Below are 16,892 nucleotides of genomic sequence, written 5' to 3' on the forward strand. Positions count from 1 at the left end.
TATAATAAGGTTCGTCTATTTTATTAATGCATTTTGTTTTGTTTTCCCCCCCAGTGTCCGTGACCGAATAAGAACGAACCTGCAACCCATTTTTGTGGTGCGACCCACCAGCACACTGGCTTTCGTTATATTTGTTCTCAATTCCAGTGATTATATGGTCTTGTGTCCATTTAAAATGACTATTTCTGTCTTGTTTTCTTGAATGCTAATGCTTAAAGGGGTCATGAAATTCTCTTTTTAATAATTTTATTATCTTCCTTAAGGGTCAACTGGTAATTAAGTTTTTTTTTTTTTTGCACCAAAACTATAGTAATTTGGTATATGATTGTTTCCCAGCCTGTCTCTGGCCCTCTGTCTGAAACGCTCGGTTTTGGCCTAAGCACCTCCGTAAAACATCAACGCAAGTTATGATTGTTATGATTGGCTAACAGCATGCAACCCCTCGAAATCAGCCATATTTGAAACTCAACTGGAAGAGAATGACATTTTTTTCCCCTGGATCAATTAAGTTATTCAAAAATACAATTAAAAATGCACTTTAATACACTTACTATGATGAACATATTGGAAATGATCTGAAAAAGAAAATGTCGTTTTAAATAATCTTTTATTATTATTTCTTAAAGTAAGCAGTGAAATAATCTTGTTTTAAACAACTTAATATTTGGGGGGAAAAATCCACCAAACCAAAGTCAGGTGGTGTAACCAAAATGCAGTTAGCAATTTTGTTATCATGTTACTAAAAACAAAGACTCCTAAACTCTTTTGATTGTGTGACATTTTAAAATAATATTCTGACATTTTAATGGAAAGGCACATTTAGTTTGTCAACTGGAGTAACCCTAAGAAAACTTGTTGATATTCATGACACATTTTTTATTTGACTTTTTACTTTAAACTTTTTTGAAAGTTATTTTTACACTCATGTATTCAAGGTGCAAGGAAATTACACCACTTGACATTTTTAATATTTTTTATTTTTTATTTTTTTAAATGCTATGACTACGGACTTTATCTGTGTGTTTTATCACCTCGGACAGCCTTATTTGTCAATGTCCCTAAATGCGAATTGTTCTACCGCATGAATTGTATAGTATGCAAATCACCTTTTAATGTATTTTTCTCTTTTTTTCAGGTTCTAATATTCGGGGCTTCACTCCATTCAGGTTCTCTGTGGAACCCGTCGACACGATGGCTGTACGTGGTCTCCCCGCCGTTCTGAACTGCTCGGCCGTTAGCGATGCTCCAGTAAGGGTAGAATGGAAGAAGGACGGAACGTTCCTGAATCTGGCAGCAGACGATCGGAGAAGACAGCTCGCAGATGGGTCTCTACTCATCAGCACGGTGGTCCACTCCAAACACAATAAGCCTGATGAGGGGGTCTATCAGTGTGTGGCAACCATCGACAATCTGGGAACAATCAGCAGCCGAACCGCACAACTCACTGTAGCAGGTATTGACACAATGACTTGATGTGTGGGGGAAATACTTGCAAGGAAAAAAGTGTTCTTAAATGGACAAAATAATGTCTTAATTCATAACTAAAAAGGCCAAAGGTGTATTTTTGGTTAGGGTTGATATACAGTAGTAAGCGCTTCCTTTTTCTGATATTTGTTTGAGTCTTTTAGTAGCAAGTAAACTTTTACATGCAAAAATGTATATTCTGTTTAGTCAGAAGTCTCTGCAAGAACTAGGGTTAGTGGTGTTTTTGGGCTCTTGCAATGTGGTTATTAGGGGGGTTTCCCAGAGGTTGCTAGGGTGTTGCTTACTGGCCCAAGTCAAAAGAGTTCTCCTCCAAGTCTCTATTCTGGTCTTTAGGATTGGGTTAATTTAATGCAGGTCTAAAGGTTTTTTCGCCCATTTTATTCACGTGAAAATCAGACAGTTGGTCTGATTGCTTGAGGTGTTTATTTCCATATCAGAATAGTATTGAGAAGTCCGATTCATTTTAGGGTATCGGTTCATTTAGACGATTAGGTTGATTTAAGTCAGCTCAAAAATCGATTAACAACAGAGTTATCACTCAAAAGTTTTCTCAGAATTCTCCGCACGGCATTTTATATTTAATTTTTTTTGTAGTAAAATTGCTGTTTATCACAATTTTCATTATTAGGTTATATATGTAGATTGCAACAAATGTTGTTTACTGTTGCAACATTATTGTTAACAACACTAACAACAGTGTTGCTAATATTAATAATGATCTCCATTTATTAATAATATGAATTGTTCCCATTTTGTAAAACATTGTTCCCATTTTACAGTTTTACTCCAAAAACAAAATCATTCCTCACAGTTGGGTGATCTACCAAAGCTTTGCGAAAATGGTTCGATCAAGTCATTAAAAATAATTTGTTCAAAAGAATTATTGGTCGGCCGATATATCGGCCAATATTTAATCATTTTAAAATATCGGCATCGGGCGATATATTTTCCTGTTTGGCCAATAAGTTTTGTGAGCCAATGCAATTCACAAGAGTCATCACTCAAAAGTGTTCTCCGAAGTCTCCGCACAGCATTTTACGTTCATTTTTGTAGTAATATGGCTTTTTATCACCGTAAAGATTGCGTCAAATGTTTGTTCTCTAACTAGCTAACACAATAGTGTTGCCAATATTAATAATAATGTAAATTATTAATAATAGTTCCCATTTCACTATTTTACTCCTAAACAAAAAAACTAAAGAACTAGTTGTCGACAGATATATCAACGAGGCCGATATTTCGATATTTGATATTTTTAAAATATCGGCATCAGGCGATAGATTTTCCCATTTGAAGGCACCAAGAAACGCCTGCTTGCATGTGAAGGAGCCATCTGTGGCATGTAAAATACCGGCCGATATTTGGTATTTTTAAAATATCGGCATAAGTCTATAGATTTTCCCATTTGAAGGCACCAAGAAATGCCTGCTTGCTGTGTCAACCACAGTTAGTTTTGTTGTTACGTGCCATCATGTTACCACAATAATAGACCGGTGTGCAACAAATGATCATTTTAAAAGATTGGAAGCATGAGCTCACATTTCATTCTCCCCAACAGTTCCCTGTAACTTTTAATTGTCTTATCTAATGATAAAAACGTCAATATAACTTTCATCATAAGCTGTCTAAACAAAACAATTTAATGTCTTTAAAAGACTTAATTCACAAGCCTAACTTGCGCAAATCCAGCGATTTCGACCTGTGAAGCTTAAGCTGCTATCTACCATCTAAAACACACAAAAATGTTAATTTTTTGATTTATTTTCAAAATGCACAAAGTTTGTTTTTGTATGAGATTTTGGGTAAATATTATGCGAAATAAAAGTTAATTTAATTTTAACCAATTTTATGTACTGGTACGTCATGCACATCATATTTAATTGTGTGATATCATATATATCGGCACTAGGCGTGTAACGGTTCTCGGTAAAAAAAAAACCGAACCGTACGGTTTGCCACCAACGGTTCGGGAAGCATTGGCACTGTGGTTCACCAAGTTTATTGACGAATCTGGAGCACAAGGCTTTGTGAAGAAAATAAAGCGTCAAATAGACACGCACAGTTACAAGCTCCACCAGTGCACCTGAATGGATCTGTAGATGGATACGCTCTGCCTGTGTTTCACGTGGGTCAGCTTGATGACATCACTGTTCTTCACACATTGTGTGTAGTTGAAAATGGCAAGTGGAGAAAACGAGCCGCTGATAGAGAAGCCCCCTGCATTATTCAGGTTTTCTGTCTGGAAACATTTTCTTTTTGCAGTCAATTACAACAGCGAAGGTTAAAAAACGTTTACAAAACAGGCACTGTTTGCAGGCATCGCTCGACACGAGTGCTGTAAACTGGTAATACATCGACATATGATCATTTATGCCGAAATCATCAGGGAAAGCCTTAGATGAGCCGAAACTGCACAAACTCCCTTCTGTTTTTAAGCAAGCACTCGGTGCTAATTCAGACAGGCATAAAACAATAACTAAAGCAATTGGGGTGTTCAATGCCTGCGACATGTCTCCCTACTCCGCTGATGATGTGTGATTTCCGTGTATGATTTATCCCCTTTTCTCCCAATTTGGAATGCCCAATTCCCACTACTTAGTAGGTCCTCATGGTGGCACGGTTACTCACTTCAATTCGGGCGGCGGAGGACAAGTCTCAGTTGTCTCCGCTTCTGAGACCGTCAGTCTGCGCATCTTATCACGTGGCTCGTTGTGCATGACACCACGAAGACTTACAGCATGTGGAGGCTCATGCTACTCTCTGCGATCCACACACAACTTACCACACGCCCCATTGAGAGCGAGAACCACTAATCACGACCACGAGGAGGTTACCCCATGTGACTCTACCCTACCTAGCAACTGGGCCAATTTGGTTGCTTAGGAGACCTGGCTGGAGTAACTCAGCACACCCTGGATTCGAACTCGCGACTCCAGGGGTGGTAGTCAGCGTCAATACTCGCTGAGATTTCATGTATGATTAAAACACTCGAGCTGCCTCACAACATCCCTCATATCCATTTTAATAGCAAAGTTCCTTCTATAGTGATGTACAGCTTCCGAATATTGAATATATGTGCAGTAGAGTTTGAAATGCATTTTATGTCATTGCATGTAGCGTAATAGTGCAGGTATTAAGGTAAAATGTTGATTTATTAATTAGAGAAAAGGATTTTTTTAGTTAAAGACCTTAACGAACATTAACCATGGTTTTACTATAGTAATTTTGTAGTAACCATGACTGCTGTCACCATGGTGTGTTTGAGTCACAGATACTGCGAAATGTGAATAACTTTCCATCTACATAAAAACACATAAGACCAACAATATTCCCCCAAATGTTGTCCCATCTAGCCTAACATAGTTGTCTGAACGAACAATTTCATGTTGCTTATTTGAGAGTTACCAGCATGCATTGCGACATGAATAAATTACTGTATGCGGTTAGTGTTATAGGCTTTTTTTTTTTTTTTTGCTGTTTGCTGACTTTATGCTGTTATTGTTTTTTGTTGCTAATGTTAGCTAATTGTTGTGCGGTGATGTTTAACTTAATGAGGTTTTGTTGATTGTCATCGTTATTGAGGTTTGTGTTTTAAAGAGCACCTATTATGGTTTTTAAATATGACCTTTCATGTAGTGTGTTATATAGCTGTTTGTGAATGTAAAAAAGTCTGCAAAGTTTCAAAAATCAAAGTGCACGACAAATGGAGTTATTGACTCCCAAAAGAAAGAACCGATTCCGAACACCTGAAACGAGTCGTTGGTAATTCCAGACTTACTTCCTGTACTAACCTACTTAATTTCGTAACAAAAAACCCGCCTCTGGTCTTCATTAGCTGCTCGCGAACAGCTTTGACCCGCCCTCAAACACTACACTAAGCGGTAGACCAATCACAACAGACTGGGACATCTGACCAATCAGAGCAGAGTAGGCTCTCTGAAAGGCGGAGTTTAGAATGAATCCTTTAGAACGGATCATTGAACGAGTCGTTTTTGACACTAGGAAAAAAAGGTAATGCTTCAGTTTAAATTATGAGCAAATTAAAGTGTTTTTTGACCTTGGATGCATGTAAATCTATTATATGAGACCTTTAAAACAAAATTAGGCATGTTTAAAAACCATAATAGGTGCTCTTTAAGGGTTGATGTCTATTGTGTCTATTTCAAACAATTGCACGTAATGTCTTGCCTTGCAAGACACACCTCTCTTCAGAGGCAAAGATTGCAGTTAACTTAATTTAAAAGTAAATTAAAACCACATATAAGACTGAAATGCTTACAAAATGAAAGTTCTCGCATTGCAAACTGATAGTTGGCTGAACAAGAAATTTAGTATTTAGTCAACAAACAAATTCAAATTGACTAAATAAAGCAATGTTATTGAAGACAATTATTAAGACTCAAAAATCTTACTGCATCATGTTGCCTTGATTTTTTAAAAAAATTTTTTTAACTTTGCTCAACAATTCCTTTTTTACAGTGCATGAGATCGGACATTTTGCTCTCTAAATATCGGCATCGGCCATTAAAGAAATAGTCCACCCAAAAATTCACATTTAAGCCATCCCAGATGTGTATGACTTTCCTTCTTCTGCAGAACTGAAGTGAAGCTTTTTATAAGCACAATTCAGCTCTGTTTATCCATACAATGCAAGTAAACAGGTGCCATTAGACTGCTGGCTGTTTGACGGTCCAAAAGTCATATTTAGGCAGCATAAAAGTAATCCACACGACTCCAGTTGATTAATTAATGTCTTCTGAAGCAAACCGGTAGGTTGGTGTTAGAAACAAATCGATAATTAAAACGTTTTTAACTTCCATATTTTAAGTCCATATCGTGTTGGTCGCTAAAAAGCACAATTTTGTGAATCGGGTGTCAGAACGTTTCAGAAATTTTGATCTAGGATCAGTTTTCTGCAGTCACGGTCTGTGTGTGAATGTCCTTTACAGAACTCCAGTCAGTGCGCTTTGTAGTTTCAAATGGTGCTATGAATCTAACCGCAGGATCAGTGTGTGTTTGAACAGCAGGTGTAGATATCGGCATGGAGTTCACAGTTTGCTCTGAATGGGACCTCATTTCATCTAAAGACGCCCAACAGAGTTTTACTGTATTCCATTTGTTCTACTTTAAGAGTAACAGAAATTCTACTGAGAAATTCTAGCATGCAAAACCAGAATAATTATAAAAGTGTGTAGCAATTTTATTGCTCATTTTATTACTGCTCTTTCATATAAGGGATGGGCACGAGTACTCGAGTACTCGGACATGGCTGCAATCGACAGCATTGCATGCAATCATGAAAACGATGATCGATAGTGATCACGCATGATGTGACTTTTCACTTAATTCGAAAACCAGTGACAATTACCTGACAGCTAAACACACAAAGGAGCTTATTTTTAATTTTGAGATTGATTACGTTGTGGTTTTGAGGGGTACACTGATTGTCAGAAACGTCTCACAGTGTGGTAAAGACGCTGTCTACCACCCCTGGAGTTCGCTAGTTCGAATCCCAGGGCGTGCTGAGTGACTCCAGCCAGGTCTCCTAAGCAACCAAATTGGCCCGGTTGCTAGGGAGGGTAGAGTCACATGGGGTAACCTCCTCGTGGTCACTATAATGTGGTTCGTTCTCGCCCGCGTGGTGAGTTGTGCATGGTTGCCGTGGTAGATGGCGTGAAGCCTCCACACGCGCTATGTCTCCGTGGCAACGCGCTCAACAAGCCACGTGATAAGATGCGTGGGTTGATGGTCTCAGACACGGAGGCAACTGGGATTCATCCTCCACCACCCAGACTGAAGAGAGTCACTACACCACCACGAGGACTTAGAGCGCATTGGGAATTGGCCATTCCAAATTGGGAGAAAAGGGAGAAAAAACGAAACCAAAAAAAAACGTCTCACAGCAACCAAACTGATACGACGCTGCAATGCTATCGTTACGATAATCAAAAGAGAGTGTAATTAACCATGTTTTGAACACCTGTCTCTGCAAAACGTTTGCTAAACACGTTTTATCATTTCATGTAAGAACTTTGACTCGTTAATGGAAATTATTATATAAGTAAACATTTGTGACTGACTGTAAACCTCCCTGCGTGAAGTAACATGCACCTGCATCTCGACGAAATGGGAGTTGGAAGATTTCTGCACGAGTTTCCAAGTTAGATGTCCAATAAAAAGTGTCATTCCGTTGCAGTTTCCCCAGTTGAAAGGTGGAAATTCTGACTCTCCGAGTTGAATGGAACGCTTCATGAATAAACACAATATGGAGCATCGAGGCTTTCCTCACGAGCGAACACTTGGTGACACACACACACCAGGCGCATGTGGCAGTGGACTCAACGTGCTGAAGCAACGCATATACAGCAGGCGAGTGTTTCAAACAGCTAGACAGAGCTAGACAGAGCGCAGCTAAATGGAACACAATGCAGCGTCTTCAAACTAAACTTCAATTTAACATGGATATTAAAAATGCAATGGTTATGGCATCTCCTGTTATTTGAAAATAGATGGTTCAGACAGTCACTAAAAAAACTGGTGCGCGCTTACTAAGATTTCTACGGTAACCTGAAGGAAGAACAGACAGACGTGCGTTGGGCACATTCTTTCAGAGCTGCGCAGTGAATCTTCACATAATGATAAAATATGATGCATTACATTTTGATTATGCAATCTTTTGTACATTTTGTAACGATACACTGGAACAACAATGCAGCAGCCATAGACGTTTGTCAGACATGTTATTATATATACAGTTATGAACATGAAAACGCCCCTCGAGTACTCGACAAGTACTCGGGTAATTAGTCGGAGTACTCGAGTAGACAAAATGACCAAAATACCCATCCCTATTTCATATCTCGGGACTTTATGGTTCCATTAATGTAGGTATCAACTGTGTCTCAGATACTGCTTTTAAAATTCCTAAGCAGAAATGAAAAGCTAAACGCTATTGTGGATAGCATAGCTCAGATCATTTGGTCTTGAAAGAATTTGATGAGAAATGTTTGAAATCTTATTGAGATCTGACTGACGGTAGAAGCTGGTGTCTTGGCAAATCTTGATCTCTTCTGAAACTCTAGAGGAAACGTGAGATTCCTAGGGTCTTTTTCTTTGTGCTTTAGGAAAGTCTCCATTTGCTCTCCATATAAAGTCCTTGCTGTCTAGGGAAAACAATTGAGATTTTAAAGATGTTGTTTGATTTCTGAATATGTCTTTGTGTTATAGATTATAAACTTTTACATGATTCTGCAGTTCTGTATCATATTTTTACTGGACTCTGCAGTACTATAATGTTCTTAAAATATAAAAAAGATAGAAGCAGCTCAGTGAAATGAAGAGACTATTTTTTTTGGCCCTTTTTCTCCCCAATTTGGAATGGCCATTTCCCAATGCGCTCTAAGTCCTTGTGGTGGTGTAGTGACTCACCTCAATCTGCTTCCGCATCTGAGACCGTCAATCTGTGCATTTTTTCTCGTAGCTTGTTGAGCGCGTTACTGCGGTGACATAACGCGTGTGGAGGCTTCACGCCATCTACCGCAGCATCCAAGCACAACTCTCCATGTGCCCCACCGAGAGCCAACCACATTATAGTGACCACGAGGAGGTTACCCCATGTGACTGTACCCTCCCTAGCAACTGGGCCAATTTGGTTGCTTAGGAGACCTGGCTGGAGTCACTCAGCACACCCTGGGATTCTAACTAGTGACTCCAGGGGTGGTAGTCAGCGTCTTTAATGGGAGCTACCCAGGCCCCCGAAGAGACGTTTTTAAAAGTTTAAGTTCTTTTAACTTGACAAACATCTAAAAAACACGCCGTTCCTATACGACAAGCTTAAAAAACAGTGAGTTGTGACGCAGCGGTCAGAGACGCCCGTGTAACGCATTTACTTAATAAAAACAAAGATGGACGCTAATTGCTCTGACAGATTCAGTGATTTGTTACTGATTCAAACTTGGTTGAGAGTCTTCTTGATCAAGGCTCATAGGAGTCATTTGTTTGTGATTTGGACTGCAATGGTCACGGTATATGTTCGTTTTAACGTTCAGTTTGTGAAGACAACGCAATAGAATAATGTATTGGCTATTTATTGTATTACTTTCCAGCACCCAGTCTTTATATCTCATCACATTCAATTCAGTTTGAAAACCCTCTTAAAAATAAAATTTCTATTTTGCCGTATTGTTGTAGAATCAGTCACTAAATAGCAGAGGTGGGACCAAGTCATTGTTTTGCAAGTCAAAAGTAAGTCTCAAGTCTTTGCATTCAAGTCCAAGTCAAGTCACAAGTCCTCAACTTTAAAGGCCGAAACATACTTCACGCAAGTACACAAACACAGACGTGAGCGCTTGGCCAGCGCATGGCCAACGCGTGGTCCCGTTGTACATACATTACGTGCACATTTGCGTTGCTCTGACGGTGACAAACCTCAGACAACAAGAAGGCAATAGATTTTTACGCGTGACCACGAAACCGGTGCTGCGTCTGAAACCAGGAAAATGCTGCCTTTGGAGGCTGTATACGGCGGCAGGATGAAAATAAGGTGCTTTTCAAACTGTTCGGAGATCAGTTCGGAGTTCCATTCATTCAAAACAGCTGTTAGTTATCCATTAACTGATTAGGCAGCAAGTCAGCTGCCTACGTTTGTGGATGCAGACCGAATGTGGTTGATGAGTCGATAGTTGAGTAGTGGGAAGAGACACGGAGAAAAAACAAGTTCGTTTGAATGGACTGGGGACAAAAAGTTATATATTTTTCTAAAAGATTCAACTCAAATTGCTGCCTGAGTCCGCCATGACAGTTGTTGATCGAAAGAAGAAAATCTGCTCTAGCGCCCCTTGCGGCAACGCTGAGAATGCAGTGCGTACTTGCATTGTGTTATGAATTGTGCGCTGATACATTTCACAATGCAACGACACGTGAAATCGAGCTTGCATAGCAAGGTGCATCTGTGTTCACGTACTTGCGTAGAGTATGTAAGTCTTAACAAGTCATTAGTGCTCCTTGCTCAAATTAGTGTCTGGGTATTAATTACTATAGTAATTACACCATCCATAGTATTAGCACATTTTAGCACAATGTGTGGACTTTTTAGATGGTCCCTTACCACAACTTCCACATTATCAGTGTGTTTTAGTTTAATGTGTGGACTTTTAAGACAACCCCTTACCCACAGTAGGCAAAATTTCCTACTTAATGTTAAATTACTGATCTGGAATGATTTCGCCGTGACACCTTCTGACCAGCTTAAATATGGGACAAATCGTGTCCCATATTCATTCGATATGGCACGCATCATTTCATCTTTAAATATGGGGCTGATCCCATATTTTACGGTACGGGTGGCAACCGTTGGTCCATAGTGCTTCTTTTAGCTGGTTTAAGCAATGAGGCATGCAAAATTATTCATGCCAAAACTGAATTTACAGTGCACTGAGCTCTGTGGAACTAAATAGCTTGCTTACTAACCCAGCTAACACGATAAGTTAAATGCCACTGAACCATAGCTGACATGTAACAGTTAAAAATCTCAACTTACCTCTGTCTGTGGGTTTTCAGATGCCTCACAAAATTAAACATTGTTGATGAAATCCACATTTATTGTATTCTTTATATCCAAATGAAATTACCTTTGGGATAATTTTGGTTGTGCCATCCTTGAATGTGCAATCTTCAAACTTGGCCCTACTCTCGACTGGTTGGTTGTCTGATTGGTTGAATGTGGAGCGTGGGAATGCAGATATGAAAATCAAACAAATTGTTTTTTGGGGGAAATAAATCATTGATTTGAACTCTGATCTTTGGTTTTAGAAGGTATAAAGTCTTTCCAAGTCAAGTCGCAAGTTGTTGTCAAAGTCCAAGTTCTTTGATTATGTAGAGTCGCAAGTCAAGTCCAAGTCATGCGATAAAAGTCCACAACTCTGCTAAACAGCATTGAAGGAATCAATAGTTTTCAACATAAAGGGTATTTCAAGCTCCGAAATGACAAAAAAGCACCATAAAAGTTGTCTTCTAAAGCTATATGATTGCTTAAAATTTGAGTCATTATATGCTGAACATTTCGAAAACTCTTTTCATTCTCAAACAAAACTCTCTGTCGCACTCATTTCTCCAGTCATCAGGTCTTTTCTCAGTAAAATCTCTCAGAAATCTCGCAGCTGAAGCTGTATGACTCCATATGCTGCTGGCAAAAATAAGCAATGTTTCTTCGTTTGATGAATGACATTCTCAGGCTTTTAGAAGGAGATTTAGCAACAATGCATTATACTACATTAAGACTGGGAAGAGCCTTTATATTTCCTTTTGTGTTTTCGTTTTAATGGCTGTCAGTTTTGTTTCTGTAGTGGCTCTTTTGCTCTGTGAAAGATATGAACTCTGTGACCCCTCACTAGATGCACAAATATACTAGATTTTTAATTTTTACAAAGACAATTATAGTGCTGCTTGCCTTTTGATAAACTTGCTGCTATGAATGGCGTTGCTAAGGTATTCTGAGTGGTTATAAGGACATTGATATACGGTTGCTAAACTGTTCTGGGTAGTTTTTAGCTAGTTGGATGCTTAGGTGTACTGGCTGGGTTGTTTCTAGTGCATTGCTATGCAGTCCGTAAGGTGTTCTGAGTGTTTTTTTTAGCATGTTTCTATGTGGTTGCTAGGCTGTTTGAGGTGTCTTTTAGTGCGTTGCTATGCAGTCCTCTGGATAGTCGCTGTGGTGTTCTGGGTAGTTTCTATTGTGCAGTTAATTGATTGCAAGAGTGTTCTGGGTGGTTGCTAGGGTTTCTGAGGTGTTCAGATAGGTTTGCTTGTTGCTTTGCAGTTGCTAGGGCGTTGCTATGCGGCCCTTTGGGTGTTCTAAATGGATTTTAGTGCATTTCTATGAGGTTGCTAAGCCCTTCGGAGTGTTTAGTGCATTGCTATGTAGTTGCTAGGGTTTCTAAGGTGTTCAGAATGATTTTTAGCTTGTTGATATGCAGTTGCTAGGGCATTTCTATGTGGTCCCTGGGGTAATCTGAGTGGATTTTAGTGTTTCTGTGTGGATACAAAGCCCTTCTAAGTGTTTAGCTTGTTGCTATGTAGTTTTTAAGGTGCTCTGGATGGTTTTTAAGGTGTTTAGGGTTCTTTTTAGCTTGTTGCTATGTGCATTGCTGTGCCATTATTAGAGTGCTCTAGGTGGTTGTGGGTGTTTCTTAGGTGTTCAGAATGCTTTTTAGCTTGTTGCTATGCAGTTGATGGGGCATTGCTATGTGGTCCCTAGGGTGTTCTGAGTGTTTAGTGCATTGCTGTGTAGTTGCTACGATGCTCTGTGTGGTTTCTAAGGTGTTCAGAGTGCTTTTTTGCTTGTTACTATTGCAGTTGCTTGGGCGTTGCTATGTGGTCTGTGGTGTTCTTAATGGATTTTAGTGTGTTTATGTGGTTGCTAAGCTCTTTTGAGTGTTTAGTGCATTGCTATGTAGTTGCTAGGGTGCTCTGGGTGGTTTCTAAGGTATTCAGAGTGTTTTTAGCTTGTTGCCTTTTGCGTTGCTATGCCATTGCTAGAGTGCTCTTAGTGGTTGCTAGGGTTTCTAAGGTGTAGAGAATGCTTTTTAGCTTGTTGCTATGCAGTTGCTAGGGCGTTTCTATGCGGTCCCCAGGGTGTTCTAAATTAATTTTAGTGTGTTTCTGTGAGGTTGCTAAGCCCTTCTGAGTGTTTAGTGTGTTGCTATGCAGTTGCTAGGGTGCTCTGGGTGGTTTCTAAGGTGTTCAGAATAGTTTTTAGGTTGTTGCTATGCAGTTGCTAGGGTATTTCTATGCAGTCTCTTGGAGTTCTAAATGACTTGTAGTGCACTTCTATGTGGTTGCTAAGCCCTTCTGAGTGTTTTGCTTGTTGCTATGTAGTTGCTAGGGTGCTCTGTGTGGTTTCTAAGGTGTTCAGAATGCTTTTTAGCTTTTTGGTATGCAGTTGCTAGGGCATTGCTATGCAGTCCCCGGTGTGTTCTTAGTGATTTTTAGCATGATGCTTCGCAATTGCTAGGATGTACTGGGTGGTTGCTTGGTGGCTGCTTAAAAGCCCAAGTCAGGTCCCTCCTTTTATAAATGACCAGGCAAAAATCTTTTTAAAATGTTGTTTAAAAGTCTTGTCCTAGACTATGCATTTCCAAAAAAGTTAAAAAGAAATCCTTCTGCAGAGCTGGTCAGAGCAGAAGAGTGCTTTGTGTTTAGGAAACTGCTCTTTTGTTGTTTTTAGGGACGTTTCTTCAGCGCATAGTGTTGTGGTGGGACTAAATGGCTTTCAAAACTTTAATTCATAAATTATCTGCAAAAGTAAATACTCATCCTGTGCCTGTGTGGCCTAAGGCCCCTCCGTCAGCTCCCATAATGCATGTGTCTTGTTTTATAATTTACAGCTGCAATTCTATAAACATAATAGAGATGGTGCGAGTCTCTTTGCCGTTCTTCTTTTTTTTTTTTTTTTAAGCAAAATTAAATATCTTATTTCTTTTTGATTCTGGGGTGATATATGTGTTGTGAAAATGTTCTTGGCAGGTGTTGAGGTTTTCACTGATAAATTATGCTGCATTTTCTTTCGGAGCAGTTGAAATATTTAGATATTTGTTATGGAGTGAATTCAGTTTGAATTTTGTTCATTAAACAGTTCATCTGCAGCTCTTTCCTCCAGACTGTAGATAAGTGTGTTTTAGTATCTAGCGGTTTTATAAAGCGTCTCTCTCTCTGCGTGTTTCCCACATCAGTCTGCAGTGTGAACTCGTCCTTTGCATCATTGTAACCATCTTTAGAGGGAAACTCGAAGTCAATGAGAGGCTGTCACTCAAAGCGTGTATGTGTGTGTGTTTAAGAGGAAAGTGGCGTTGCCGTGTCGCACCGTTTTTCCTGACGAAATGAATGAATGAAACATTCATTAACATATGAATTAAATGTTTCCAAACGATCAGAAACAGCGTCATCTTGCTTTAAATGATCTCCCATGAACTGTGAAAAGCCTTGAATTGAAAAAAAGCGTATGTGGTTTCTTCATGCAGGCTACCTTGAACTTTTGGCATAATGGCCCTTGGGAGAGTCTATTTGCCATGCACCGGCGGTTAGATCTTAAAACGTGGCCAAGCACTTAAATGCGTGTGCTCGTGACTGTGCACGCATTTATATGTTTCGGAGCTTTGTCATTGTATTTTGAAACTTTTGTTATCAGCACAACCTACACGGTTATATCAAACTCTGCTAGTGTTGTTTACTAAGACAGGCATCATTATTACTATTGCTCATACTTATGGTTAGTGATTTGAACAGTCTACTTTATTTTTAGAATAAACTTCGATGCATAACTCGTCCCGCACTGTTAGTAGTACTACAGACATGTATGATACAATATTTAGATCAGCATCAAACTATATTTACTTATTGAATGTCCATGATTGTGAGCGATTCATTAGCAGTGTTGGGTGTAATCTGATTACACAGTAATCTGTTACAGTAATCTAAGTAATTTTTGTCAAAAAGTAGTGTAACATTACATTTTAAATGCTTGTAATCATATTACAGTTACTTTCAATTAAGTTAATTACTTTTTAGTTTATTACTTGGGTTAAAAATAAATATTACAGTAAAACACATTTAAAACATGATTTATGTTGATATGTACATCTGTTTGCGTTTCTATGACAGCCAAAAGGCGTGTGTCCTCTAACTTAAATGCAACAATGAACGTGGCAGAAATCTAGACATTATTTTGAATTTGTTAAGCAAAAAAAAAACTTTTTTTTTTCTATGAAAAGCATTTTGGAAAGTAACTTGAAAGTAATTAGTTATGTAATTCATTTTTGGATAAAATAATCAGTAATAATTTTATATTGTAATCTAAATACAATTTTAGAGAAGTGATTAGTAATTTGTAGTGGATTGCTTTTTTTGAGTAACCCAACACTGTTTATTCTCGCACGTTATTCTAAAGACTAATTATTACTTTTTATCTAAGTATTAACTTCAGCCACTTCTGAAACAACATGTCTTGCTGATGTAATCAAGGCCGTGTGGCGGGGCAAACTCATATTAACCAATAACATCATAGCCCACTTTTCACGATCCAGTCAAATCACAGTGATAAAACTGAGTCCCACCCTACATAATTTCCTAGTTTCAGTCAGAAATACATCATATTATGGAAGTCAAATGCATATGACGTTTCATGTTGACTTTTAGGCCAGAAACATACTTTAGGCAAGTACACGTACGCACATGTGAACACTTGGACAATGTATTGTCAACGTGCTGACAACCTATTATGCATATGAACCTCAGTACTCAAGGGGAGCGATAGAGTACTTAAACGGGGTGTATGTTATTGTTCAGGTAAGTTGCTATAAATATATTGACTTAAATTACTTGCTCAACAATATTCTCTTTAACCCTCCTATGGTATTCGGCCATTTTTTTTACCTAAATAAATTTTCCTCAATAAAAATGGTTTCTTTTATCTGAGCAGTACAAGACTTTGGTGACTTTAACTCCATTTGCCATCTGAACATAAAAAACAAAACAAAATTGGGCTTGATTCGATAAGTCGATAAAAAAAAGTGACACCATTGGTATTCGTGGTCAAAATTGACCGACCATTGAAAAAGAATGGGAAAGACCATTTCTATCCGTCAAATACAATCAATAAATCTGCCACAATGCAGAAAAAAAAAACAAGACAGAAATTACAGGGTGAGACTCTATAACATACTCAGTGCAAAAAATAAACACCCACTCACACACAAACACACTTACACACAAACATGAACTGGTGAGACTATAACACAGAGCATTTTTTCTACATTTGTCAAAATAAATAAATAAATGAATAAATCAGTCACAATTCTAAACGCACACACTCAGAAATTAAGGGGTGAGACACACAAACACATGCACGCGTGCGCACACACACACACACACACACACACACACACACACACACACAGAACCAGGGCATCAATAAGTGGAGCTCTACAGCCATGTTTTGGTCATTGTTGGCATTACAAGTCATCTGTTGTTTTCCTGCTGATGACAGCAATCTGATGCACACACATTGATACATTTTTACTATAGAAAGTTTGAAATTGCAAATTGTTTACTCTGATTCTTCTGTTTTATACTCTAAATTTTCAGAATTTTGCAGTTAATTTCCGTTTCTTGATGTTCATTTTCTTGGCATTATTATGCATTTAGTTTGAGTTCATTAATTATGTTTTAAATAAATTATTGGTAGAAAAATGCTTATTCTGCATCTTCTCTTTGTAACACCATGGTCAGGTTTGATTGCAAGCAAACTGACATTAACTGCAAAAACTGACACTTCAAATCTGTTTTAAAATGCTAAACTTTGATAAATAATAGTTTAATAGTATCTAAATATATATCCAAATGCATATCTTGTG

General features: G+C 38.5%; 1 protein-coding gene across 1 annotated transcript in view; it reads left to right on the forward strand.

Annotated features, from left to right (window-relative positions):
- The window catches only part of LOC127436055 (neogenin), a 167,797-nt gene that overhangs the window by 53,055 nt on the left and 97,850 nt on the right, over nt 1-16,892 (forward strand). Inside the window, exon 2 of the mRNA XM_051689971.1 lies at nt 1,136-1,453. Coding sequence (XP_051545931.1) covers nt 1,136-1,453 — 318 coding nt within the window. The remainder of the gene's footprint in view (nt 1-1,135; nt 1,454-16,892) is intronic.

The sequence above is a fragment of the Myxocyprinus asiaticus genome, chromosome 46 (assembly GCF_019703515.2).
Source record: "Myxocyprinus asiaticus isolate MX2 ecotype Aquarium Trade chromosome 46, UBuf_Myxa_2, whole genome shotgun sequence".
NCBI lineage: Eukaryota > Metazoa > Chordata > Actinopteri > Cypriniformes > Catostomidae > Myxocyprinus > Myxocyprinus asiaticus.